The sequence below is a fragment of the Zonotrichia leucophrys genome, chromosome 4, assembly GCF_028769735.1.
Source record: "Zonotrichia leucophrys gambelii isolate GWCS_2022_RI chromosome 4, RI_Zleu_2.0, whole genome shotgun sequence".
NCBI lineage: Eukaryota > Metazoa > Chordata > Aves > Passeriformes > Passerellidae > Zonotrichia > Zonotrichia leucophrys.
The window spans coordinates 28,429,401-28,456,621 of NC_088173.1; the positions used below are offsets into that span (position 1 = coordinate 28,429,401).

Consider the following 27,221-nt stretch of genomic DNA (forward strand, 5'->3'; position numbering starts at 1 on the left):
ATTTAAGGAAAACAGGACTTAATATTTAACATTTAAGAACTACATCCAGGAAATTTCAATGTGCAGAATAAATCTGTATCTTGATCTTTTCCTTACCTCTCACAAAGTTTGGAAAAAGCCTGAAAAATCTCTGCCAACAGCTACTGGGCTGGCACACAAATGCATGAGAATAGTATAATCTGTTTGTTAGGAAAAATTTTCCTTATGGAAACTTAAATTTTGTAACAAGTTCTTAGATGTTGCAATGACACAATGAGAGGTTTCTGCTAGGTCTTTGATGTTATACCACTACTGCTTATCACTGGTAAGACAGAGTAGCAAAGACATATCTTGGAGAGTTTTATAAAGTCCACATGAGAACAGAACCCAAAACCCCAGAAAAAAAATTGTAACAAACAACAAGGATCACTCCAGAAGGAAGAAAAAAAAAAAAAGAAGTCACTGCTCCAAGGAAGATTCCTCTTGGTTTTGTACAAGATGACAGCACCAACTGATTTCAAGCCCAGACAACTGAGTTTCCCCCACGCTCAAGTTTCTCATCCTGTCACTTATTTCCAAGTAGCTTTTGATCAATACCAGATCACTGGAAATTTGCTTCTCTATGAGATAACAATGTTGTTGTTTTTGGAAATCCACGTAATGATTTATGCGCCATGGTGCTGCATAAATCTTTGCTAAAAGGGAGGGTGAGAAAAGAGGGGAAACTCCCACTTTACCTTTGCTGATGAGTGCCCATATTCCTAACTCCAGCCATTCTGCTACCACTTCTCATGCCACAGACAGTCTCAGGGACTCAGAAGAATCTAGGGTTTATTTTCCCTACAGATTGCTTAATAAAAGAGAGCTTACAAATGCCTTGAAATGAACAGCAACCATCCTGCAAGTCTGATGTGATCAGATATGCTTTGCTCTGTCCTGTGCATGTTCTGCTTCCTTGTCACCATCCAGGTTTCAGGACAATGCAGAATTGCACTGGATTAAATTTCTTCACTGAAACACCACCAGTCTCCCTCTGGACTGGATTTTAAACAAGAGAAAGTATTTTCCTAAATTATTAATATTTGACCAAATTATTCCATTTTGCTCTGCAGGCAACTGTACTGTTTTTCCACTGTATCCACGGAATTTGGAAACAAATTTTCACTGGGCAAAACTCCCACACTTCATTCGTTTTTCACTTCACATTTTATCTTTCAGGTGATTCTGGAAGCTGCACTTCTGAGCCATTCTTACTGCCAACAAATAATTTTCCCAGAGCAGCCACTCAGATGTAGACTTTTTTTTTATTTACTGGCTATGTGCATGGACATGTGGTGTGCATGAACATGGGAACCCCAAAGCCCAGCCACAGCTCCAGTTGCTTTTGGCAGGTGTCCCTGGGATGAGTGCCTCAGGCAAGTGCCCCACTGACCTCCATCTGAGCTACCTCTTTGCTCACTTGTAAAGTAAACAGAATAGGGATTGCTGCCAAAGGCACTAATAAAAATAGCTCAATCACACAAGACTTCTCCTGCATGATCTTCACTACTCAGTACAGAGTTTGTTCTTGCAGAAAATGAACAACCTCCACAGGAACTATATTTTAAGCTGCTACAATACACAAAATTTAATATGCACATTCAATTTTTCCCCATAGTTCACTAGTAACACAGAAGGGACATTATGCTTCAATACTGTGGCAATTCACAGGTCCCTTGAGAAAATCACTGCAAATGCTACATTCCATGAGATAAATCCTGAATCCTACCACAATGGACAAGAGTTTGGCCTCTGAATTATCCTCCTCGTTAGGGGGAAATCCTATAAACTTTCTCCCTGAGACATACACAGGGCCATGATGGCATGGAAAGAAAATGTTTCCAAGAGATTTTGTTTTCAAAGGACAGTCTTTGACACAAAGGAAAAGTGGTCATTATGATCTGCACTCAAGTTACGTGAATTTGCTCACTCTGTGCAGAATTACACAGTTACAGCTCAAGCTGAGCAAGTGTCTGCAGATCCTAATGCAACTACTTATGCTAGAACTAAACCAAGTATGTGTCTTTTGTATCAATTTACCTAAGGATTCCAGACAAACTGGAAGCCAGGGGCTAAACCAGGTATTGTGTCAGGGACTGTAGCTAATACTGAACAGAATATTATTAAAACATTTTGACTTGTCAGTGGAAATCACTGCTGTGTAATGGAGCACAGAGTATTTTTGTCAACAGAGCCAGGTCTGCACTGCCTGTGTATAATTAATGTAGTTCTCTGGCTGGAGGTTTGGTTAATTCAGGAGAACATTGCTACTGGAAAGCACACATAGAAGTGGAAACCAACTAAAACTTTGATGATGATTTTTTTTCCTTTTCCATTAAAGAAATGGAAAGTTTTTTAAAAGAAATAACTAGAATGTTCTGCCTCACATTTTAATGTATGATATATTGTTTGCCTACTCACAGACACTTAACCAATTTTTCACATGAGAACTTGCTGTAAAAAACCCCAGTTTAATCCCAGAGACACAGAAAAGGATATAACACAATACAGTAAGTCCATTTGAGCCACATTCTTGCACTTCCCCCCCCCCCCTCTTTCTGGTATTCCCACCCAGTACAAAAGGTACTACAGTATTTACCTTTATTCCAGGGAGTCCAGGAAGCCCAGGAAGGCCTGGTTCACCCTACATAGGAAAATTACATAACATTACAGACATTATCCAGTAAGGGGCACTATCCATTGAACAGCCCTGTAAATTCTGCAGGAAGATAAAAGAGCATGAATGCTAGTCAGCTCCAGCAAGATTGTTTTTTTCAAAATGAGTGACTTAAATGTACAATTAGTAAGAGTCATGTTAAGGACTTAGGTATCTTCTGGGAACCTTCAATGTGAAGATGACACACAGGGCTGAAAATCCATGTCAGGAAAGCCAAATAGGAATTCACATTAGACTTCAGCAAAAGAGAAGAAAACAAGCAGCACTAGTTCATTTTACTGCCATTTAAGTTACATACTCATTACAAATGTTTAATTCTGTTCCATTTTCAACTCTGAGCTGGATACTGTGCTGTGTGACTCCCTGATTTACCTGCAAATCCATTCAGAAGAGCTTGGATTAAATTGCACCATTCAAGCAGGACTGCCTAATTATAACTGGGCCATCAGTTTTATAAAGCTATCCACAGCATCATTTCAGAGCTTGTTCTTTATCTGTGAACATACACAGTGTCATGAAGGATAGTGGGAATGTAACCTTTTACTGCTTTACCCAGAAAAACCTTGCTTATTTAAAATTGCAATGGAAAGACCTATAGAACTCTATTTGCAAGGTAATTTTGTAACAAGCATTGAAAACTGAATGCATTAATTTTGGAAATGGTCTAAGACAAGAATGACAACATTGTCACAAATGGTCATTTTGAGCTATCAGCTAAATGAAAAGATGTTGTCTAGGGAAATAAAGATGGTGAACAGAACCAAAAAAAAAAAGCAATAACATGTGAATAAAACACTATTTTAAAAGCTAGGGATTTTATTATAACACAGAGATGGATTCTAACCAGCACCTTGGATCTGAATATTCCCTGAACTTTCTGGAAGCTCAGGTTTGAACTCTGAAGCCAACTTTTACCTTTGTAATGAACTGAACTATATTCCAGATTTTTTTACACTCATGAGCTTTACAGAAATCCAGACTTCAACTGTGTGGTTTGGGCTGATCCCTCCAGGTTGTGCTATTAAAATATTTTGTGAGCCTGCGTGCACACACACTTGCATACACCCATACACCCATGCACACTCGTGCATACACACACAAACATAAACACACCTACACAGAATGCAGGTGTCCATCCAACTGCACTGCCCACACACACTTCTTTGTGGCAGAGATATTACACAGACTTGGAACACTCAAAATAAAATTACACCACTCTGCCACAAAATGAAAAACACAATAGATGGGCTGCAAATCACTTCACCAAATGGAACTATTTTCAAGTGGTATAGAAGGATCTGATAAAAGCTTCTTCATCTGTTTTAGTTTCTCCAAAGTTCTAACTGTTCAAATTGCCTACAAGCACAGAGAAGATTCCAGTCTCAAAATATTAACTATAAAATCAGATGAAAGAATAAAGGCTAGGATGCTATTTTCAATAGACATTTTTTGGAATGGCGACTATCACTTTCTAAAGCAGAAAATGGGTTACCATTCTTGCAAAAGAATAATGCTCCACTGCACTAACAAAATTTTACCTCCAAACCCCTACTCTGTCTTTCCACTTTTTGCATGAGCAGCCATACATACAGCACTATGACCATCAACTTTACCCATCTAATTGTGGAAGCACTAAATTTCACTTGCAAGCACAGAACTGGAATATTTATATTGATATTATATTAGTGTTGCTGCAGTAGGTTACTCTTTAGCCTTGGGACAGAGTTAACCCCCACACACTCACACATAATAAGCAGAAAGGATCCACCAAAGCCAGTTCAGAGCCACAGTAATCTAAAACAAATAAAATGCCCCTAAAAATAAATCAGCATAAACATAATTAAATTAATCATTATTTCTTAATTACAGCTAGCATTATAGATGAATGCAGAGTATTTACTTGTTTGGACCTGTCCTAATATAAAAATTGTGAGTATGATTTATGAGAAGAATGACTTTTAGAGACACCAAGGCTGTATATTAACTCTATTACATAATGGCAGAGCAGGTCATTCTGTCACCCCAGCACACAACGTGGCCCAAACAGTCTTGTCAGACTGCTGAAATATTGTCACATTTCATTTCATGCAAATAATGTTTGGGTGGGCAGCTGAACACATTTTTGTCCTTAGAAGATGGATAAGGGACAACTAGAAGAAGATAAAAGGGAAAATACAAGAAAGAAAAGAAGACAGAGAAAGGAAATACGAATGGAACACAGAGAGGGAGAAAAGCATTGAGATGATGTAGATGGCAGAGGCATGCCTCCAACTGGAAAAAGAGCCTCCCACAACCTCTGGTGGTGTGGAAAAGTCCCTGCTGAGCAGGGATGCAGGGCAGCAGACATGGGGCACCTGGATGGAGGAGGCACACTGACTGGGCATGTTACGGGAGCTGATGGCTGGGGCTGGGACAGGAGCTGTGACACACTAGGAAATCATGGGGTGAATGGAAGGGAGACACTAAGCCCCCCTCTGGTGCCAAAAAGAAGGTGAGACTATAGAAAGTGTGAAATGCATACCTCTCACTCATCCATGTTGCTTGAATTAGATCAAATCTGAGTGCCTGAGAACCAGGAGCCTGCTGATAAATCACTGCTAGTTTTGCCTCCACAGCAGCCACTTAATGAGAGGCTGAATCTCCACAGGCACTTAAGTGCATTTTCTAGTTTATTAGCCAAGCAAAGCACACACAGCAGAATGCACACACTGGATGATTCTGTGGATTAGATAGCTTTTAACTACTTTGATTACCTTTCCTAATTAAAACTGCACTTTACTAAGGAACTGCATTTGCAACCATAATAGTCTTATTTAGTCTCTGATGAGAGTTCTAATTTCTTAAATAAAAATACTTTATTTCTTATTTATTTCTTATTTATATGTGGCTTGGGGTTTTGCTTAGTCACCAAAGTACCTTGAGTATTAGAAAATGGTTGTCTTTCCATCCACAATATAGAATTTTAGCTCTTGACTGTCTGTCTGGAATATCTCAACTGGCAGAAGGATTCTGTTCGACTCTGGCAGCAGTGTGTAGCGGAAAATGTTCAATGTTTTAAGAGGCAAGAACAGTGCCAATGGCTCCAGAGGGAAACGAAATGTTGCAATGCACAAATCCAGCTCTCTCATTGTCTCTTTGCTCTCCCTGCAGGACCTGCCCCCTAGTCTCAGGAAAGGCAGCTGAAGGCACAGCATTTGCTGTGTTTGCTGTACTGTGCATTCAAAGAGCACATTCCCCAGCCTCACAGGGCCTCGTGCAGCACAGCTATTGTAACTCCTGCAGGACCTTTCCTTGCAGAAGCAGCCTCAGCCACACAGCACCCAGGGGAATTTCTTACACTGGAAGGAAGAACAGAGCAGCACTACCTGGTCTGTGTCCTTCCAAACACACTGTGCCACTGATGGTTTGATTCCCCTCACAGGTGTATGTGAAAGGGATTCTAAACAATATTTATTTCCTTCCTGATGAGATCCAACAGTGTACCACAGTTTGAAGATTAATAGTCAAACATGCAGGGTTAGCTCGTGATGACCCAAGGAGCAGAGCCATTCTTTGTTAGTCTCACTAGCTGCAAAGGGGTAAGCTTTCAATGCAAGAAGTATGCTGGGGCTAGAAAGGAAGGTGGGTTAGTCAAAATTGCTCCTTATGTTAATTAGTATCATAATTCCTGTGCCTTTTAAAAATACAAAATAAACATAGACCAAATGTGTACAGCCTTGGGCTGCTAAATTGTACTGCCTCAGACTCATCCCAGGTAAGTGCACTGGTAACACAGATGTCACATCATTTAACACAAATCCAGCAGAGAAGGAAAACTGAACATTTCCAAGCAGTACCTTCTGTCCAGGCCTCCCAGATTCACCGGGTTCACCCTAAAAGAAAACAGATGAAAGACATGAGATCTAATAAATGAGTTAAAGCTGTGGAAAACTGTAACATTAATGATACCCAAAATGTCTGTGACACTGTGAAGTGACATAGACCAACCACCCCTCTTCTCCCTGCACAAGTTCTTTAGAACTCCATTACCTTAATTCCAGCCGCAGAAGAGCCAGGGTCACCCTGATACAAAATCCACAAGAAATAATCACTCTTACTACATAAACTATTTTCCAGGAAACACATAAATCATGTAAGAGTACAACAACATTATAGAGCAAAATAACTGCATAGCAAGATTGTCTGTTTTCTGTGCTACTACATAGGCATCTAACTAATTAATTACACCAGTGTGATTCAGAAAAGGAGCAGTGTTGTTTTCAAGACCATGTAGAGAGAGATTTAGCTTCACTCACCCAAACACCTATTATAGTTAACTTTAAATTTCACAACTACTAATGTAGATCTAATAATTGCAGATGTTGTACAAATGTACTTCACACGGACAGAATATGGGACATACTTTGTCATCTCTAAATTGCTGACCTACATTAAAAATAATTCACTGTTATTTACAAAGAATATGAGTGACCATTTGACCTAATTTTATAGATGGCAAGTGTCAGGACTCAACTGACAACATTTTTTGTGCTAATGATGATTCACATTGAAAAAAAACCCCATTGACCTATGAGTTTATCTCCATCAGGACAGGTCATAGTTTTATTTCCTCAACACTCCAGGGTATTTAAATGGATAAATTAATGCCTGAAGGGCTATACTTTACATGATGACACAGCTGTGGTAATTTACATATTCAGGAAAGGTCTCTGTTCTGAAAGGACATTTAGCACTCAAAAAGATTTGCCTATATTTTGCTGGGTTGACTGGATTTCATAGGCACTGAGATGCACAGGACAGAGGATCAGTTGTTTTTTGTTTTTTCGTGAACAATATGCCAAAGAAAAAAAGAGAAAAAACCTACTGAAGAGTTTGCTAGTTAGGCTATATACTACTGAAAATGACTAGCATACTTCTATTTGAAAAACTGTTTAATTATTTATGATGCAGAATAAATGTACAATGTTCACTGAAAGCAGCAAGTTCTACATAGCAGAAACTTCAAGCTCTGAGAGCTCTGAGCAGCCTGCCAGTGATTTACATAGGTAAGACAGAAGGAGAGATAAATAAGCAGGGTATAAATGTTTCATATTCTTTGTACAAAATACAAATAGGGGGTATGCATTCCTGATGTTTATGTGAATGCCATAGCTCATTTGGACATGGCATCTTTTTGGTATGGTCTTATAAAATTAAATAGTACGGGTTAACATGCTCACTGGCCTCTGAAGAATAGGAATACACAGTTACTGCAGCTTGCTCTTGAATGAAGGAAACACAAAAATCAGTATTATGATATTGATACATGCATAGAAACCTGAGCTGCCTCATTTTAATAGATATGCATGAGTGACACTGTTAATATCCCTTACAAGCATGTACAACTAAAAGCCTCAAGCCTTTTATAGTTATAAATGGCCAAATCAACTATTAAGACACATTAAATGGTTAAGTATTTCAAAGGGCAATGATGGATATGGAGAAGATAAGACACAAAATATTTATAATCCACCTTCATGCAAGAATAAAAATTAGATCAAAGAAAAAGTTATGGTACAGTATGTTCACAATTCACTGCTGGGTCAAGACAGTTTGCAAATGAAGAAACTTTAGCAGGGGAACATGTCCAAAGAAGGAAGATCCTTGGTTTTTTCTAGGGACCAAGGCTACAGTGGAAGGACAGAAGCAAGAACTCAAGCCTGGCATTGACACCGTCTTCAACAATTCAACAAAGACATTTTAATTCTAAAGCGTCAGGTCAAGAATTAAGGACCCAAGTCCTTATTTTTGAGTGTCACTAGGTACAGCTGTTCAGTAAATAAAGTTACATTTTTTTGCACAAAACCAAGTTGTAAATGTAAAAAAAATGTAAAGTTACATTTTTTTGCTCCTAAACCAAGTCTGAATCGATTGTCATGTGGTATCTCACTCTCCCAACACATGAATAAAAAATTATTTTTTATCTCACAGAAACTCCATTCAAGCTTTCAAAGAAACGTATTTGAGTTTTACGGAATATGGATTACAACTCCTAAGCCAAAACTTCCCCCTATGCTGAAGAACAGGAACGAATACAAACCCTGTTAAGCAGCTCAAGTGTAAAGTAATGACAACAAATTTAATGCTTACTCCTAAATTATCTGTCAAAAACCACCCTCATAAGCTCTCTAGGAAGTGCTGTTTGCAAAGCTACCTATCAGAAACTTTAAACTGCAGCTCTCCTCTAAGAACTGAATCATTTTTTTTCTGCATGGCAGGTTGTCTTGAAAGCAGGGAAAAAGAAGAAAAATACTGAAAGTCAATGAAGTCACAGCTCTGGAAAGTCTGGCAAAAATGAATGCAGAGGACTCTAACCCATTATGGCTAAAGCAGTGCACTCCAAACAAACAGAATATATTCCTATGGCACCATCCCACCTCTGAAAATAATATGGAACCTAGAAGAAATGGGAGACTTCTGCATTATGAAGTTGAGGAGCTATCTTGAAATTTCTTCAGATACAGCAATATAAGAAATCTCCTGAGAACCTCTACCTTCCACAAGTTGATCCCAACTCGACTGCCCAACTGCTGAATGTTAACACAGCAGTATTTAAAACTTTATACTTGAGCAGAAAGGATTTCCCACTGAAAGAAGAGGAGAACTTTTTTCTTTGCTCAAAAGGATCCCAAACGGAGGGATGTGCAATATGGGCATCCCTGTGCATGCAAGCTCACCCTCAAGGCTAACGGAGCAGAACAGCAACAGGTGAAACTGCACTAGGCTTCCCAGAGAGATTATAACCTTACCATTTACTTGTTGTAAAACTATCTCTCTGAAGAACAATCTCAATTTATAGTTCTAGTGGATTACAACCTTAAATCACATGAGAGTGGATCAAGATTATGTTACCAGCATACATCATGTAAGTAAGTAAATAAGGTTCTTAAGACTTTCATCTCTATTATTAAGCATGACTGCAAATAAAGTATTTAAAGTATTATTTAAACTAATTTCCAAAATCAAGTAACTTGACTATTCTTAAATCTAATGTCTGTTTTTAATGGCTGATTTTAGAATATGTTTTAAAATCCTTGTGCTCTTCAAAGTTCAGATTTACTGTATCTAAATGATAGCTCCTGAGGGATTTGCATGCACTCCTTACCAGCTTGATAAATCCATCATAAACTTCTTCTTGAACTGAAATGCTCTAAGTTGGTTAAGCATCACACATACAGGAGTACAAGAAGTGTTTCTGTTTCTGCTGAAGCCTAGTCATTAAAATACATGTTTTTTAGAAGCATATCAGTTCAAAAATGATGGCCAGAAGAGATCAATATGCCTGATCCTTTTCATGTGCAACACAGCCTTTACCCTGACTGCTAAGAACTGGCTTTTGTAAGGAAATCACACTGAAAATTCCAGTTAGATTTTCTGAGCACGAGTCTCACATAAAAGAAAACTCAGTAAAACAAAAATTTTGACAAAATCAATTTTTTGGTGATTTCTACAGCATCTTCATACTCTGCAACAATGAACTAAGAAGTTATAAAGTGAGGGTATTGTTGATTTCAGTTAGGATAAAGATGTAAAATGTGTTTATCATCAAATCTTGATTTTCCAGCTGCCAATTTGGGAGGGAAGTTGCCTATTACGATACTGTAATTTTTGTCCCATACTGGTTTGGTCCCACTCTTTGATGGAAACACAGAAGGGGAAAAGATAAAGGGTACACCAGAAAACATTGCTGCAATTCAAAGGGGTAATTCCTACTGGCAGGTTGTGATCAAACCTGTGTGATGCAAATTTCAGCAGAGGAGTGCTAGCTAGAACCATGCTGATACATTCTATATTAGGGCTACTGTTGTATAAAGATATCGTATATTCAGCTGGACAGAGCAGTGAAAATTTTTCTGCTGTTCATAAAAATGAACTTAACCAAATCACTCACTTTTAAAAAAAATAAATCTCAAAATGCATTTTTCTTTTGAAAAAATTACTATTTCCATTATTTGGTTATACTAGAAGCATGCCTAAGGCACACATTTTCTTCTCTGCTTAGAAGTGTTGTTACCTTTTCTCCTGTGTCACCCTTCAGTCCATTCTCACCAGCATCCCCCTATAATTGAAACGCACATTACATTTTAATGATTTTCTGTAAGAACACAGTATGCAGAAAAGAGTCAGCATTCCAACAAGATTAAATCAATGCAAGTTGATTTTGTTCATCAGATACTCAGTCTCTGTGACATGGTCAGGAAGGGGCTATGGCTTACAGACTTCACTATAACTGCAATCCCTTTCACAGATCTGTAAAAAAATCCCACCAGAAAGCAACAAAATACCTGCTGGTATAATCTACCATCTTTCTGAGGTCACTGCAGTTTAGCAAGGAAGGAATGATTTAATGATTCCATGATGATTCAGCACTTTAAATTAGAAATAGATTTTTCTTCCCAACACAGACACATTCACCTCGATGTATCTATAAAATTCAGATGACAGTTGGACAATCTCAGTAGTTTTTATTGAGATTCTCAAGTAATTTATAGCACACACTCTCTGAGTCTGAAGTCCTTCATGAATGATTTACAGACTAAAAAAAAACCTCACTAAATGTCACTCCTCCAAGGAGCTTCCAATGACTTTATCTCTACATAAATTCTATGCACTGTTTTTGTTAGAAAAATGATATTTTGATAATATTTTCATGTCTGAGTAGACATTTTCCACTCAAAAAAAGGTCCAAAATTTTAAAAGAAAAATTTCACAATATTTATCTATAAAAAGACCAAATTTCCACTCAGTCATGTAACCATGTAAGAAGTTCAGATTACATCAAATATGTTATATGTTGTTTTATGTTAAGAATATAGGCTAAAAATTTCTGTGGGACTTGAGGCTCATTTAAAGCACAATAAGTATTAAAAAGCAAAAATTATGGATAAAAATAAAGCCTAAGTAGACTAAAAACACATTTCTGGCCTTGGTCTGATAACCAGTAGTACTGTTCTAATAACATTATACAGTATCTGTCAGATTGTTCTGAAAATTTCAATGTGAAATCCTTTTGGAGAAGACTTAGAAATTTATACATCACAGCCACTGATACAATGGGAGTGAGCTAACAATCTAGCAGCACTTTAATTAAGGAAACATACATGAAACATGGAAGAGTAAGAATGAGGAATGTTACTCAAGTTCAATTAACATGATTAACTTATTGAGAGGATCTGTAACTACACATTTTAGAAAAAGAAACTGCACATTTCAGAAAAAGACAAAGGATAATTATGGAAAAATAGAATGGGTTTAAGTGACAAAAATTCACCAGATATTAAAATTCATAGTTATTCCCTTTATGTCTGAAAACAAACTAAGGATTACTGAAGTACTTTAAAAATATCATTTTAACAGAATAAATTATTTCATTATGCATATTTCATGATTACATAGTTCTGCACATGGGGCACAGAGTTTCAAAGATTTCCCTAAATTATTTTTATGGTGTGCTTTTGAAAATGTGAAAGTAATAGCCTTGGCAAAGCATGTTTCCAGCTGCTATTACACAGATTTACATGGACCTGGAAGTGAAATTCAGTTTTAGCTGCAAAGACACAGGTAAACATTTCTCAAGAGCAAATTGCACCTCAGTCCAAACAACTTACTTTTTAAACATAAGGTCAGTAGACTTGCAGAAGATGAGGCTGTGCATGGATTCCTACTCAAAAGAAGGCTTATGCTATTTCTCAAACTGCCCCTGCGAGCAGGTGAGGGAGCTCAACTCTAAACTCACTGTGCTCCTACCCATCACTATGCCTGGAAGAGCAGAATTATACTCCCCTTCTGCAGCATGGAGCTGGTTCCACCCCCTTGTCCTGCCTTGGTATGACTGGACATCAGAGAAGCAATTTCTTGCTAACTCACTGCAAGTAAGAGCCCCATCAGTGTGCCTCTCCAGACAGCATCACTGGGGGCAGATTCCCTTGCTCTTACTTAAACTGACACAAACACAAATAGAGCATTCAATTTTTTATTTTTTTTTCCATTTTTATTTTTTATTCCATTTCCATTTTTATTTTTAGCACGTGGAGAGCTTGTTATCCAGGTATCACTGAGAATCTATGTAGTTTTACCATTCTGTTACCTAATTGTTTTATTCCACACAGGTGTCAGAGCATCAAAATCAAGTTATGAGAAATGTGCGGATCTCTAATTTATTCAGACAGGCTCATCATTTTCTGAGACTCACCACAGTTAGGATTAGTTGCCTGATTGCTCATCTGTGCAGCCTTTAACACACAATCACTGCACTCTGTGACTAATCCCACTGCAGTAATCACAGATCAATAACCTCCATTAGCAGGTATTATGTGACCCTTGGAAAGGCTGCACTGTGCCACTTAAGTTCCAGGTAGGAGCTGTGGTTTTTTATTTTTAAACTCGGGATCAGTGCACTGCAAGCAAGTTACCCAAAACAGAACCACAACAAAGGAAGTGAAACATCTCACCTTCTCTCCTCTTTCTCCAGGGTCACCCTAAGGAAAATAATTGGAGCAGAGAAGTCATAAGTTACTATGGTAAAAATTAAAGTGTTAGCCTTACTATCGTTAGTTATTACTAATGTTAGTATTACTATCCTTACTAATAATTATGTCACTAGTGATGACTACATCTCAGATGATACAACAAGAAAATCTCTGATGAACAATAAAATATGTAAATTTAATAGATCTCAATGGACAACACAACTTCAACATTTTTTTAAAAGCTTCAATGGTTTGCATGTGAAGACCTCTCTCTCTCCGTTTTGTCCTAGACCCTGACAAACAGGCAAATGTCTTTGGGAAGCAGCCTGCAGGGACCTAGGTGGCTCCTACGTGTGGTTCTCCATGTTTTGGGAACAAACAAAAGAAACAAAAAGTCTGGATGTGAAGGGAAAGTCTTATGATTCTGTCGATGGCTCAGAAGGTTCCTCAAGAGAGAGAAACTGCCTTAAAGGTCTTGAACAAATTCACGACTGTTCCAGAGTAAAAGGCATTCAGTGCTCTCTATACTCTCTGTAACAATCTCTGTAACAAAAAGATGGCTTATAGCCATTACTTTTTTCAAAATTAAAACGTGCTTGAGAAACTGCAAAAGCACTTTTGCACGCCAGCCTGACCCTGACAACTCATGTCTGCATTTGTGGCTCAGAGATGCACTCTGGCTCATCTTTGCCCCTTCTGTTGGCTGGCAGTCGCTAGGCAACTCAGGGACTACAGCTGTGAATACGAATGAAGCATCAACTGCCATAATTCGGCTTCTTCTCTATACAAAGTAAGAAAAGGTCATGCTCCCAAATGGTTTGTTTTCATTCCTGATGGACAAGCAGCCAGTCAGTAAATGCAAAGAGGCTGCCTTGCATGTCTGTCAGCAGCAGCATGATGCACAGAATCAGCTGAAGAGCACATGTGCACCAGGGAGCTCACTCGCAGCTGATGGGATTAGAAATTAGCATTGCCCCCTCCAAGAGCCCCACAGATCCCATCATCTTGGACACGTTGAGTTCTCTTTTAAATGAAGTTATCATCATAAGCTTTATGTTCTATCTCATTTGTTCAATATTAAAACAGCAGAACAAACTACAGAACAAGAAAGTGCAAAGAGTCATTCTGATGTAACAAATACAGGCTGAGACATGCTCCTAATGAGGCTTGTTGCTAACTTCCATAATAGCAGGATCAGCCCTCAAGACTTCACCCTGACATTTGTCAAAGAACTGACCGCAGAAGTTCTTGAAAAGAAGCCTGAAACACATTGTAAGGGGCATAAACAAAGCCTTTCTGAAAAGGTCCCCAAATTCCCAAACACTTGCAGGCATATTGCATTCAGCTGGCAGTGGATGCCTATGAATCAGTGCCCCCGACTGGAATTACACATGCACAGCAGAAGAAAATGCTTCTTTATGGTGAGATGTGTAAAGCCTCTTACAGCACTGATCACTGGAGGGAGCAGATCATTAAAAGTCAGTCAGAACATAAACCCAAGTTGGAAAGCACAACTATCATTTACATATGCATTCACATGCCCTGTGCTTCTGTTTTTAGTTAATTTTCAATACTGACCTTGAGCCCTGCTTCTCCCTTCTCTCCTGCTATGCCAGGCAAACCAGGTTCACCCTAAAGGCAAAGAAAAAGAAAGATGAAGTTAAGAAAGATGTGATGAAATATATGAACCTTCTCATAATGGGTCAGTAATGATAAACACAGTTTTAAAAGACTCTACAAAGATGTAGCCCGCAGCTGGGCACTAAAATGACTTATTTTGTCAGTTAGGGTGGATTAACTCTAACCCATGTAAGGTAAGAAATTATTCTTCTGAAAAAGGTGGAAACACACAGACGTGTCACTAAACAGGAAGGAGACCTGTGACTCCTGATTCTTAAAATCTGTCCAATTAGCCTTAAAAGCACAGTCTTCCCAGCAAGACTGCCAATGCTTTCCTCTTCTCTACAACTTAGAAATGCTCCAAGAAAGGCTTGTCTTAATTTATTTTGACATTTGTGTTTCTGGTATCAGATGGAAAAGAGATAATGAAAAAAAATGAGAAGGGCCGGTTTCAGAAATGGAAGAATTTGGAAAACCAGAGAGCTTTTCAATTTTTAAAATATACTTTGCTTATCCATTTTTTATACCAGTGGTTGAAAAGTGGTTTTAAAAGATTTAAAAACTGTCAGCATTACATCAATGCTCCAAATTTTGGGATTTTGGGTATGTTCAATGAGGAGTATAATACTCTTCTACAGTTTAAGGAGTCATAAATTATTTTCATGAGTCAATCAGAAAATAACATTTATTTTCAATCTTCTTTCCCATCTTCAATTTTAAAAATAAAGAAAAGAAGCCAACAAGAAAAAAAAAAACATGTCAAACAAAAAACCCTCTAAAAATATGTTTTAGTGTTTATATCCCACATTTATGGGAAAATGACAGATATTTATTTTAGATAAAATAATGTAATGGTTAGACTTATTGTAAAACAACTGGAGCTTGGGCTTACTGTGTAAAAGCTTCTGCAGATGTATATCTCAGTTTCACAAGAAATACCTCTGATAACCCTCACATAGAGAACTGCACCACGCTTCCAACATGGCAAAGCACATTAAAATAAAAGCCAAAGAAAGATTTTTAAAAGTCTGCAGCTTGGCCCTTCTAAAAGCCCTTTGCTATTTGAGTGTAGAAAAATGTGGAAAAGTTAAATCCAATAGCTAACATAGCAATCAAATTTGGAACCGTAATTTGTATCAGTAAGTCAGTGAACAATTTTCACACAGTATTCAAATTTAGTACACTTCATGACCCAATCCTCTACTCAAAAGTTACAGAGCATTAAGATAAAGGCTTTTCTAAACACAACAAGACATATTTTCTATTCCTCCAAAAAAGTCTCCTACTAAGAACTTATCTCTTTCTTACTTCTGCAGGCAGATTTAATCATAGATGTATTAACTCTGATTGTCTGTGAAAGCAAGTTCCATTGCATTTCTAAATTAGGTAACGGAATCATTAATTACATTTTAATTTCCTCAAGACTTGCACTGTTTCAAAAAAAAACCCAAAATCATCGAAGTTCTAGAACACTTTTAGTGAGGCATTTTCCAAGCCAGAGCAAAAAATAGGTACCATTAAGCCCTCAGGGAATGAAATAGTCACTTGTGTCAGCCCCTTCTCAAGGCCCCTTTGTACTACAGTAGCTGTGATAAAGTGGCACAGGCATTTGATATATGAGTGCTCAGGATTTGAAGCTGTTGGAGATTAGGTGTGAGTGTCCTAAAGGATTGACCTAAAAGGCTCTTGAAGAAAATTGCCAGTTGACAAAATGAAGCAGAAGGGACCCATGAATATACACTTGTTTCTCCTCATCCCCACACCCCAAACACGCTTGCTTCTGTCCTCTTCATTTTCAAACAGCTGCTGTCGGCTGATGCTTTAAATCTCTAATCAAAAGGCAGAAGTCCCAAGATTGCACTTTCCTCCTAGGTTTACATATCAGTGCTATGGATGCAGAGGGCCACTGCTGTGACAAAAAGGAAATCGCAGAAATAGAACAAAAAATTATTTTCTTTGGAAAAAGTGAAAACCTCAGCCTGTCACCCAGTCATATTAAATCCCCATTCATACCAGCAATTGCAGTTCTGACCTATGTGCAACTGCTATGCTCAGCACTACACTTACATTAATGAAAGTACTAAGCAGAGATACTTGAAGTGCAGAAACTAGCTCTGGGAATGGGAAAGATTGAAGGCAAACCTAGAAGGATAACACAGAAATGACCTTGTGCCTTTATGTTTTTGAAGCGATTATCATTCTCTTGGTAATGTTCAGAAGAGCAGGGAAAATATTCTTTTCCCTATGTTAGACCTTTATTTTCTTGTCTATACAAAGAATCAGTGAAAAGAGGTGAACATGTACAGCCCATAAGATGATCTATGCCCTAGCCCTGAAGAACATTCCCAGTGCAGAGCTAAACAAGCTTTGTGTCAGGGAGCCTCCCTTTGTCACTCTGCGTGTCTTGTAGGCATGGCAGTCTGGCTTTATGTGCAGATATTTTTACTATTCCAGTAAGCCTTAACATAAACCCCCCAAAATAAACAAGAAAAACCAAACCACAAAACAAACATAAAAATGCTTTGCTCAGAGTAATTATGAAGCAAAGAGCTGTTAACTTTTGCAGATGAGTAGATTGATAGCTCTTCCCTACTCAGATACTGTCATTTGAGACATGTTCATCCCAAAAAATAATTTTGATTTTTGGCATGAAAATAATTTAAAATATTTCTCTTAGGAAGTATAGTTAGTTACTTTTCTTCCGTTTAGTTACTTTTATTTATTTATCTATTTATTACTAAAAGCACGTGTTAAAATCAGAGTGGAAAATGCTGTTAAGAGTAAAACTGGAGTGTAAAATGCTGTACAAGTACACTTCAGCCCCACAGGTTAGTGTTTTGGAGATGAGCAAAACGCACAGCTGACTTTTAAGAGGCTGAGGATGATGACCCTGCTATTCAAGGAGTGATGCATGCAAGGGAACACCAGACACTCAACAATGTCATTCGATGCAACAATTTAAATCAGACTGCTTTTCAACCTGATAAAATGAAAGCTGTAAATCTAAATCCTCAATCTCACATGTATTTTACATTCACCAGGCCATGGTTAATGTCTCTCCTGACTGCTGCTGTAGTCTCTCTTTAATTGCATTGACAGCAAAGGTGTTACGTTGCAGAAACAATTGTCTTGAGCACATCGGCTAGGTTTCAAACCAAGGCAGCATATTTTTATCTTTTCTTTCATAGAATCACAGAATGCTTGAATTTAGAAGGCACTTCTGGAGATCACCTTTGAGGCCCTTACTTGGATTCTACCCAGTATGTCCACGTCTTGTAGTGAGGAGCCCACAACTGGACACAGTACTCCAAGCGTGGCCTTGACAAGTGGTTTTTCCCATTTAAAGAGTAATTTTTTCTATAGTACATCTAGCTTTAGCTCACAGCTCAGCCCTTCTCCAGTCATGAACCCCTGAGAAATTATTGCTCAGTAACAGAGTGATGGCAATCATTCTAAAACTTCCTAGTGTCTATAAAACCCAACCCATGATCCCAGTCAGAGAATTTATGAGGGCTAAACTGCAACCTGACACAAGAAAAAGATGTAAGACCCAGAGAAATTGTGTGAAGGTACCCTAAGAGCATCCCCTTGGAACTTATCCCTAAAAGGGATGGAGTGTGGAAGATGCTGTAGTGAGGTGTGAAGTGTCTTGGTACTCAATTTAAATCAATTATTACTTACCCCTTCTGCCCTTCTGCATTCTTATTCTCAGCTAAACCATACTGCAGAAGTTGTCCTATGCAATGAGCACTGTGTGGAACTACCATGATACACCAAAAAAAAAAAAAAAATCTCCCTCCTGGCACCGAGGTGGGCTGTGATTTCCAAAGGCTACCTCAGCAATGTGCAACTTAACTGACACCATGATGGAAAGAGCAGAAGCTCCATGGGATGCTGGGGAACCTGCAGCATCTTACCCGAACATCCTCTCTATCAAGGTTCAGCTGCACCAAAGCAGCAACAAAACCACCAGATGCACAAATGTCATGTCCCACATTGGTAAACATGCAAATATTGCATTAGAAATACTATTCAGGTAACCCTTGACTTCTTTTTCAAATGAAGTTATTTTTATCTTGCCTTTGTGTAACTTGACCAAGCCCCTACCTCTTTCCTGTATTTGGGCAAAGAACAACTTTTAGCACTCTGCTCAATAAATAGGTGTAGCAGTTTCCTCAGATACTCTTGTTGTAGGGGCAGTCTTAAAGCTTACACTGAAGTGAATCAGAATTTGGTGAGTACTCAGGTGTACAGAGCATTGCTTGGGCTCTGTTGGTAATATGAGAAAGAAATCTGTCAATATGAACTCATAAAGTCTACTTCATAACAGGTCTGAAAATATATTACCCACCAGAGTCCATATTAAAGGAGTTGAGGCAGTTGAAAGCATGCTTCTCCTTACTGGAGTGCTTTCTGCCCCTGAGGCATATACCTTCATATCCAGAATTAATCAGCTAAAAATAACATGGCTGGGGGCCCCAGCTTTTCTTGTTTGTAACAGCAAAACAGCCCAGAGGCTGCAGTTCTGAAACAGGTTTTGTTTTGGTGAGATGCAATAACTCTCTACACCAGCTGGTTGATATCCACCTCACCCTGAAAGAAAGGTTGTCATATTGCTATATTTTTCAGTCACTAGAATGTAATCAGTTTAAGGATAAGGAAACACAAGAGGCCTCAAACATAATCCAGTCTAATTTTACTCTAAAATACATAGATGAGGACAGAAGGTAAAAAAGAGGTTTTTCAGAAATGTTACTATGATTTCCATTTCAAACCAGGGTGGAATTCAATTCCTTTCAACTGGCTTTTTGCGCGCCTCAAAAGTAACTTAAAATTGTTTGTTTAAGGACTGGAAATCTCTCCTGGCCCACTCACCAACTGAAATTAAGTGGAAAGTCTCTTCAACAAGACTCAGCTGGCCTGCAAACATGTCTGGGAATTTGTGAACTATATTTATGATGTTTCCTCCCTTTATTTGAAAAAATGTTAGTACATGCATACCCTTCCTCATTTCGCTGAACAAATTTGATACTGTCACCTTCAAAATGTGTTCCTACACAGCACTGTACACAGTAATAAGGAAATACATGTAAATTAGAGAAACAAAAATCATGAAGAAAGCAGTAAGAAATGTGCATACCCAGACTCTGAATCTACTGATATGAAGGAAAATTGTTTGAGGTTTATCATATTGCTATTGCAAATCTACCAGAAGAATTTGAAATTAAGAGATCTATCCTGATCATTCATTCTGTTTTCAATATACCCTCACCAAAAAACCCACCAAAATATCAAGTAGTGCGTAAGAAAAGTAGCACTATGTAAGAAAAGATTTATGGAAGTTTAGAGTGAGGTATTTATGCACTCCAGACAAACTCCTATTATAACAAAGACGGTTATTTGCACAAACTCCAGAAACTGGGTTCCTTCAGCCAAATACCATCATAACACTTAAGGAATCTCTGCTTTTCTCTTTGTGTGCTGCTGCAGTCATTGACAGCCCTTATCAAATCAGTAACATTTAACAAATACCAGAATATATATTCTATACTTGCAGAGTTTAACTTTCCAAGAAGCCCTTTGTGGCTATTTCAACACGATTAATGTATGAATGTGGTATCCTCAGATCACTGCAACCTCCCAGCACCTTGCAGAATTAGTGCTTTTCTGTACTTTTCGAGTGCCTGAGGAACTTCTGCCAGGGATGGAGAAAGGGAAGTTTATCTGCCACTGCACTGTGACAGAAAGAAACCTGTGGCTTGCACAACAGTCTGCAAAGGAAAGATTCCTTATTTCAGCAGGTTTTGGTCCATCCCAAAACCAACACTATTTCCAGCTGCAGGTATTATTAAGCAGCTCCTTTCCAGTTACTGTTCTCAAGATAAACTTGCTGCAGTTTCTCAAATGTAGGAACAAATGAAGACTGTAAATGTCCTTGCAAGACTACCTGTAATGTTTCACTGGATTTGGCCTAATGTGTGAAGGTTTTATGGCAGTGATTTTGCTGCTCTAAATACAAAAAAAAAATCTACTCGTTAACAGTCCTGCAAAAACATGTGGGTTGTGTAAAATTACACTTCTCTAATATCTAGAGACTGTCTAAGACAAGGGGTTCATATGTTAAGGGATTAAAAGACTGCTCTAAGTGCACTCAAAATTTATGATCTCATTCCCAGACCTATGGTCAGACTTGTCAATCATCTCCCATAGCTCAGTATTTCAATTAAAGAAGAGGTGAAACAAAGAAAAAGGAAAATTACAGACGCATGTAGATGATGGAGATGACCTAACTCTGTTTTGTTCAACTGCTTGAGGACAGAGCAAAGCTAATTCACTGCTGACATTCACTGGCTGAAAAATGCTTCATTGTCCAAATGAGAAAAGCATTCACACACTTAATTTTAAGCATGTGCTTAACACTCACTGCCTTTTAAACCAAGGAAAAATATTAACTTGGAACTTAGTGCACTGCACATGCTGCTGTCTGACAGAGCGAGCTCACTGGCCAAATGACAACCAGGACAGTAAGGCTTTTGTAAAGTCCTTTATCTACGTCACTTCTAAAAAGGGGATGACTCGCATCACACATGCAAGTTGAACCCAACTGTTCTGCAAGTCACCATGAATCTGAATGAGTAAAGCCAGAAGTGCCAGCAGCCGGCTCACAGTACAGCCCGACTCTTAAAATCACCACTCTGGTCCTCATCAACATCTCATGTGCTGCACTGCACTGAGAATCTGTTTTTTCATAGAAATTGGAAGTACTGACCTTTTGATAGCAAAATATTAACATGGGATTGCTAGGCTGCATTATACTTTCTAACTCTAGACAAATACTGCTTCATTTAAACTTCATTTCTACCAGTGTTTCCAAGCTAACAGAATTTTTAATCTATTTATTAAAGAGATAGCAACATTCAACTTTCACCTGCCTAGTATTAAGAAAATAATATATTTTTTGCAAATAAGGAAGTGGTTTCTAGTCAATATCGACCAACAGCTGAGAAATCAAATTAAAGAATGCAACAGCAATTTATTTTTATCTGTGTGGCTTTTGTCCTGGTCCCTCTGTTTCACTTTAGTAATTCAGTTTTTTTTTTTTTTAAAGGTCAAAAGTAAAGCAGTCCAGCTACACTAAAAACACTCTGACATCTTTAATAAAGTGGTAATAATTTTAAAATGTCTGCGAAGTTATAGATGTGATGAATGAAGAAGTAAATCAAATAAATAGACACCCATAAATTGAAAATTTTGGAGTTTTTTAAAAGCACAATTTAAAATTAATAATCAACATTTAAAGATGTGTTTTCATCTTCCCATAATGTTCAACTGCACATTTCTTTTATGCCCCCTGAAACATGACAGCAAATAAGTAAGTCTATGTGGTCTCCTAAAAATAGACATGCAACAACCTTGCCAAAGAGCTTAAAAAAATTCCCTGTCTCCCAAAATGACACATTAATCACACATTTGACACATTTCATTAATATCAATTTTTTCTGCTCATTTGAGTGAATTTTTCTTGCTGGAGTTTGCATGATTTCTATTAAAAATAAAGTTCTTGAATAAAATATGAATCATCAGTTCTGTTCTATTCAAAGCAGTTTCCAACTTCACCAGTCCAGTGTTCTTACATATTCCTACAGATATGCCACAAAGTAAATTTTCACTGGCATTTCAGTCAGGCCACAAAAATTACTTGAATCATGTACAGCAAGAGCATCTCAGTTGGCAAGCACTGTCTATTATTTCTGTTGCAAGTGAATTCAGTTATAAAATATGGAGCAAAAAATCTGAGGACTTACTGAAAATTTGTTTCATATTACTTTCTTATAAATTCTGGTATTAAATATATATATGTGTCTGTGTGTGTGTACAAATACAGTTAACTCTAAATATTTCTTATTTTGTTGTTTCACATTAATTGTAATACTCAGAATAGTTTAAAATAAATTCTTATCACTATCACTAAAGTGAAATATATGGTTATTACATTATTTCTTATAACCACTCTGAAAACACAGTCCTAATATCATGTATTATGCTATTAGAAACAATACTTTTTTTTTTCTTTTTTAGAAAAGAAGAACTAAAAGTAAGTTATTTGAAACAACACTTATTCCAAGGGCTCTTGGTGAGGGAAGCAGAAGATAGGATTGTCTGATACAACCCTTATTCACTACCATCTGCTGCTGCTTGAACCTACTGAACATATATATCATACACTTTCTTTTGGCATCCCTTGCCAGTGCTTTTGAAGTTCACTAGGAATGCTAGGGCTTGTGAGAACAACAGATGGATAATACTCTTTACAGTCACAGAGGTATACTATTAAACTTCATCACCCAGATTTGCCAAGAAACCTTAGCAATGCTGTACTACAGCCCTGCTGCTTTATTGTGACCTCTCCTTATGGAGGGCCATTCTGAACTCTGACAGTGACTTGCCTAAATTAGCATTTCCTTGTGGTTGTATTCAAAAATATTTGTTTGACTTATTCCTCTGTGTTTTCATCCCCAAAATTCAATTTGAAATTATCCTCCAGCTGCACTTCCATTTCTTTTTATTTCTCTATTTATAAGTTGTATTAACAATGTATTGGCACCACATCAGTAGCCAGTATCAATGCAAGTGTTTGCATTATGAGACAGAGTTAACAAAAAGTAAAAAACCCTTTGTTTGTTAATATGCTGACTCAAGTAACACACTGTTAATATGCACTTCTTTCTACAACCTATCAGTCATCACCAAATTTGAACACTAGACTTTCAGCTTAATTAATTACATTTGTTGCTTGTTCAGGTAAAACTAGAAAAAAATTACTTCAGAGCACAAAGCACATTATGCTATATTAAACGTGGCCTTTTCCATGAAGCCAATTTGAAAGCACAGTTCTGGATATAAGGTTGCATATTGCAAGCCCAATATTGCTTTAATCCACTACATAAATACCGGCAGTGCTGAAAAAGTCAGAGAACTCACCACTTGTCCATCTCTCCCTGGAACACCAGGCACTCCAACAGAACCCTGGAGGGAAACAGACGCCAGTGTTTAGCAAATTAAACAGGTCATGAAACCTTTCATCTCATAATACAGTGTTTAGAAATAATGGTGAATGTTTGCTTATTGGAACTGCAATAAATTTTTCAAGAACTCGTTTTTATCCAAGCTGAGCTCTCCTTTCAGTTGAGATTTTATACTAATTAGACATATTCTCATGTTGTACATTTTAAGGACTGTATGGCCTTTTCCAGAAACAAGCTTCAAGCTCACGTTTTGTAATGTTGTGGATGCTTCACAATAAATGTTAGAATTAAAATGCTATTCCATTTAATGCTCTCAATAAGTTTTGAGACTGATCCCATGCAATCAAATATAGCACCTGAACAAGACTATTAATGCTTCTAGAGGGATCATTCAAGCTCAATAACTTGTAGCACCAATCAATCTCAAGGCTTTAAGAGATAATATGCAGTGATTCTGTCTGACAGTACAAATTACAGATACACTGAAACTGCACCAATAACAGTGCAATCAGAATTAAAAGGTCAATACAGGCCAAACACAAGTGACAAAGAAGAAAAAAATAATTAACAATGACTTCTCACATTGAGAGATTTTTTTTTATAAAGCTCTGATACTGTAAATTTCTATGTGATAAATAATTTTTTGAAGGTCCTTGTGCAACTTGCTATGGAAGTTCAGAGAAAGCACAAAGCATGAGGAAAGCAGGAAAGTTGCATAGGCTTGTACAGCATTCTCCTCTTATTTTATAAATATGGTGCTGCTCAGTAAGCAAACTGAAAGAATTTCTGCATGGAAATTCACCCTCTATTTTGCTTAGATGTGTCACTAAAATTATCACCAACACCCAAAGGAAATGTGTTCAAAATGGATGCAGACATTTGTCAATTAATAGAGTTGGAAAATCCTGTTTAACAGGAAAAGGAACCAACTCATGAGGGCCTTAAGAACCCTCCAAGAGCTAGTAACAGAGCTTTGAATCAGTAAGAAATAATACACCGCATCCCAGCTTATCTCTTTGACTCACAATGCTCTCCCCTTTCTCCCTAAGCTTCCACTTTGGCATCCTTGTTGTCTCTTCTTGCTGAATGCATGGTCACGGCTTTAAGCTACTACAAAAGGGCCTGAGCGAACACTTCCACATCTCTGTACCATTTTTCCAGAAAATTAGAAGGAAAAGCTCAGGAGGGCATTAAACCATCAGCCTCAATAAACTATCCTATGTATAGCAGTTCCTCCTCTCAGTGGCAGCTGATTATTTTTCTTATGAAACACAGGATGTTAGAAAGTGTCAAATGAAACTGATTCTACTGTGATAAGTAAATGTTTATCAGATATTCAAAAGTTCATCAGCACATGGGTTTTGCTGATGTCATACACACAAAGTATCCTCCTCCACAATTCTCAGGGTATAGCTTTGTAAGGGCAACTTAGACATGAGCCACATTCCTGCATTGCCAAACACAAAGGGTAGTCCTCTCCTTCAGCCTGCAAACTCCATACAGCCCACAGCTGGCAAAATTCCACCAATTTGTGTACTTTGGGATTACGTTCTTACATATCACAGGTTTTCTTTCTTTTGTAAAAAAGTTTCATTTTAACAGATGCTTCACTCTAAAGAACATAATCTTAGAAGAAGGAAAGCAGGCATCTTTCTCACATATGTCAATACTACTTATTCCTTCCTCTTTTATTTTTCCTTTATACAAATTATAGCAGTTTTATTAAATATCTTTCATACAACTTTTCAATCTTTTTAAATCAGTTAGAAAATTACTCACCTTGGTGGTATGTGAGTCAGATGCCGGAAAAGTATCACTCACTAGCTGTTGTGCTGATATTCTGAGGACTGTTTTAATGGAGTAATTCCATAAATCATAACTCACTCAATCAAACCAAGGCAGTCAGCTTTAATGAGTGTAAATAAGGCTGGAGGCATTCCCAGGAAGGCAGGTCTCAGGTTACCAGAGGAACAGGAAGACACCGGCAGACCACCTGAACACCACCGACCAAGCGCTATTTATCAGCAACACCTACGCCCTTTGTTTCTGCTGGTCAATTCTTTAGTCATATGGCACTGATCTACTTGAGTAGAGACATGCATTTAATCAGAAACTTTATCTCCCCACCTTTCACAACGCTTTAACTTTGGTTTCCTAATCGTACCAGTCTATGAATGAGAAAATTATAGTGACCTTTTCACCTGCAAGTTAAGCAGACAGATTGAAAACAGTCTGCTCTGCATTGCTTGAGCTTCATATGATGGGGGAAATGAGAAATCTTGTGTCTCACGTTATATGGCTCCATTTTGCAAAACCAAAATGCAGAACCTAAGCTAATTGATTCAAAGCAGTGTACAGTAGCTTATTCCATTCACCTTTTCTGCATGCAATTTGGCACGGGAGGAATAATCACTTTCACAGCATTGTTGTTTATACTGTACCTTTTGTCCTGGAGGCCCCTGAGGTCCCTGCAAAGGGAAAACAATTCAATTAACATCAAAACTCCAGCCAATTTAAACTGAAATGACTAATTAAGACTGTCTTATTGTGTAAGCACTCTGATACTGGACTGAAACCAGCTGATATTTTATAAATCAAAGAAAAGTAGGAGTTTATGCTCAAAATGCACAATGAATCTTTCTTCTTCACTTTTGGAACTGAACTTACTACTATCAAGAATACTCAAATTTTCCCCCTTCTAATATTTTCTCTTCCAAGCCACCTGTTTCTTCCAATACTGACAAATCTCCCAGCATTAAGATGACTGTGGTTTTTCTCTTTTATATCAACCAACAGCCAGTTGTGTGTTCACAGTAACAGCATATCAGCTTGTCAGCATAAAAACAAGGTTTATACAAACAACCATTTTTGCAATGGGGAGAAGCATAAACCTCAAAATCTTCTCACCTTCTAAGTATCACCACACATGACTGTGTTATACCCAACTTGTCATGTGAGGCATCATTTCCAAGTTAAGAGAAAAATCTTTAGCTTCACAAATTGTTAAAAATGCTCTTGGGAAGCTAAGAACCACCATTTTGTCCCCATGAGCTGAGAAGGCAGGAAGAGATATCTCAGCTCAGGAAAGCTTAACTTTCCTTTACGTCATACAAGAGTCAAAGTCTTGTTGATATTAAGAGGACCCATTTCTCAACTGGTGCCTCTGAAGTACCCAGGTGGCCACAGTGGAGAGGGGAAACAGAGAGAAATAGATCAACGAGCCACATCCAGGACACTTTGGCAGTCTCTTTTGGTAACAGACAGACCACATCCAATAGAGTTCTGTGCAATTTTTTCCTCAGGTTCCTACTATGGGCACTGGTGCAAACTGTGGGTGGTGGTGGTGTACCAAGCAAAGTGAATTCATAGTCA

The 27,221-nt window shown here is 37.8% G+C and overlaps 1 protein-coding gene across 1 annotated transcript in view; it reads right to left on the reverse strand.

Annotated features, from left to right (window-relative positions):
- The window catches only part of COL25A1 (collagen type XXV alpha 1 chain), a 300,860-nt gene that overhangs the window by 48,671 nt on the left and 224,968 nt on the right, over positions 1–27,221 (reverse strand). The window contains exons 11-18 of the mRNA XM_064710946.1: positions 26,291–26,317; positions 23,806–23,850; positions 14,782–14,835; positions 13,186–13,212; positions 10,749–10,793; positions 6,725–6,757; positions 6,532–6,567; positions 2,618–2,662 (exon numbers count right to left, since the gene is read on the reverse strand). Coding sequence (XP_064567016.1) covers positions 2,618–2,662; positions 6,532–6,567; positions 6,725–6,757; positions 10,749–10,793; positions 13,186–13,212; positions 14,782–14,835; positions 23,806–23,850; positions 26,291–26,317 — 312 coding nt within the window. The remainder of the gene's footprint in view (positions 1–2,617; positions 2,663–6,531; positions 6,568–6,724; positions 6,758–10,748; positions 10,794–13,185; positions 13,213–14,781; positions 14,836–23,805; positions 23,851–26,290; positions 26,318–27,221) is intronic.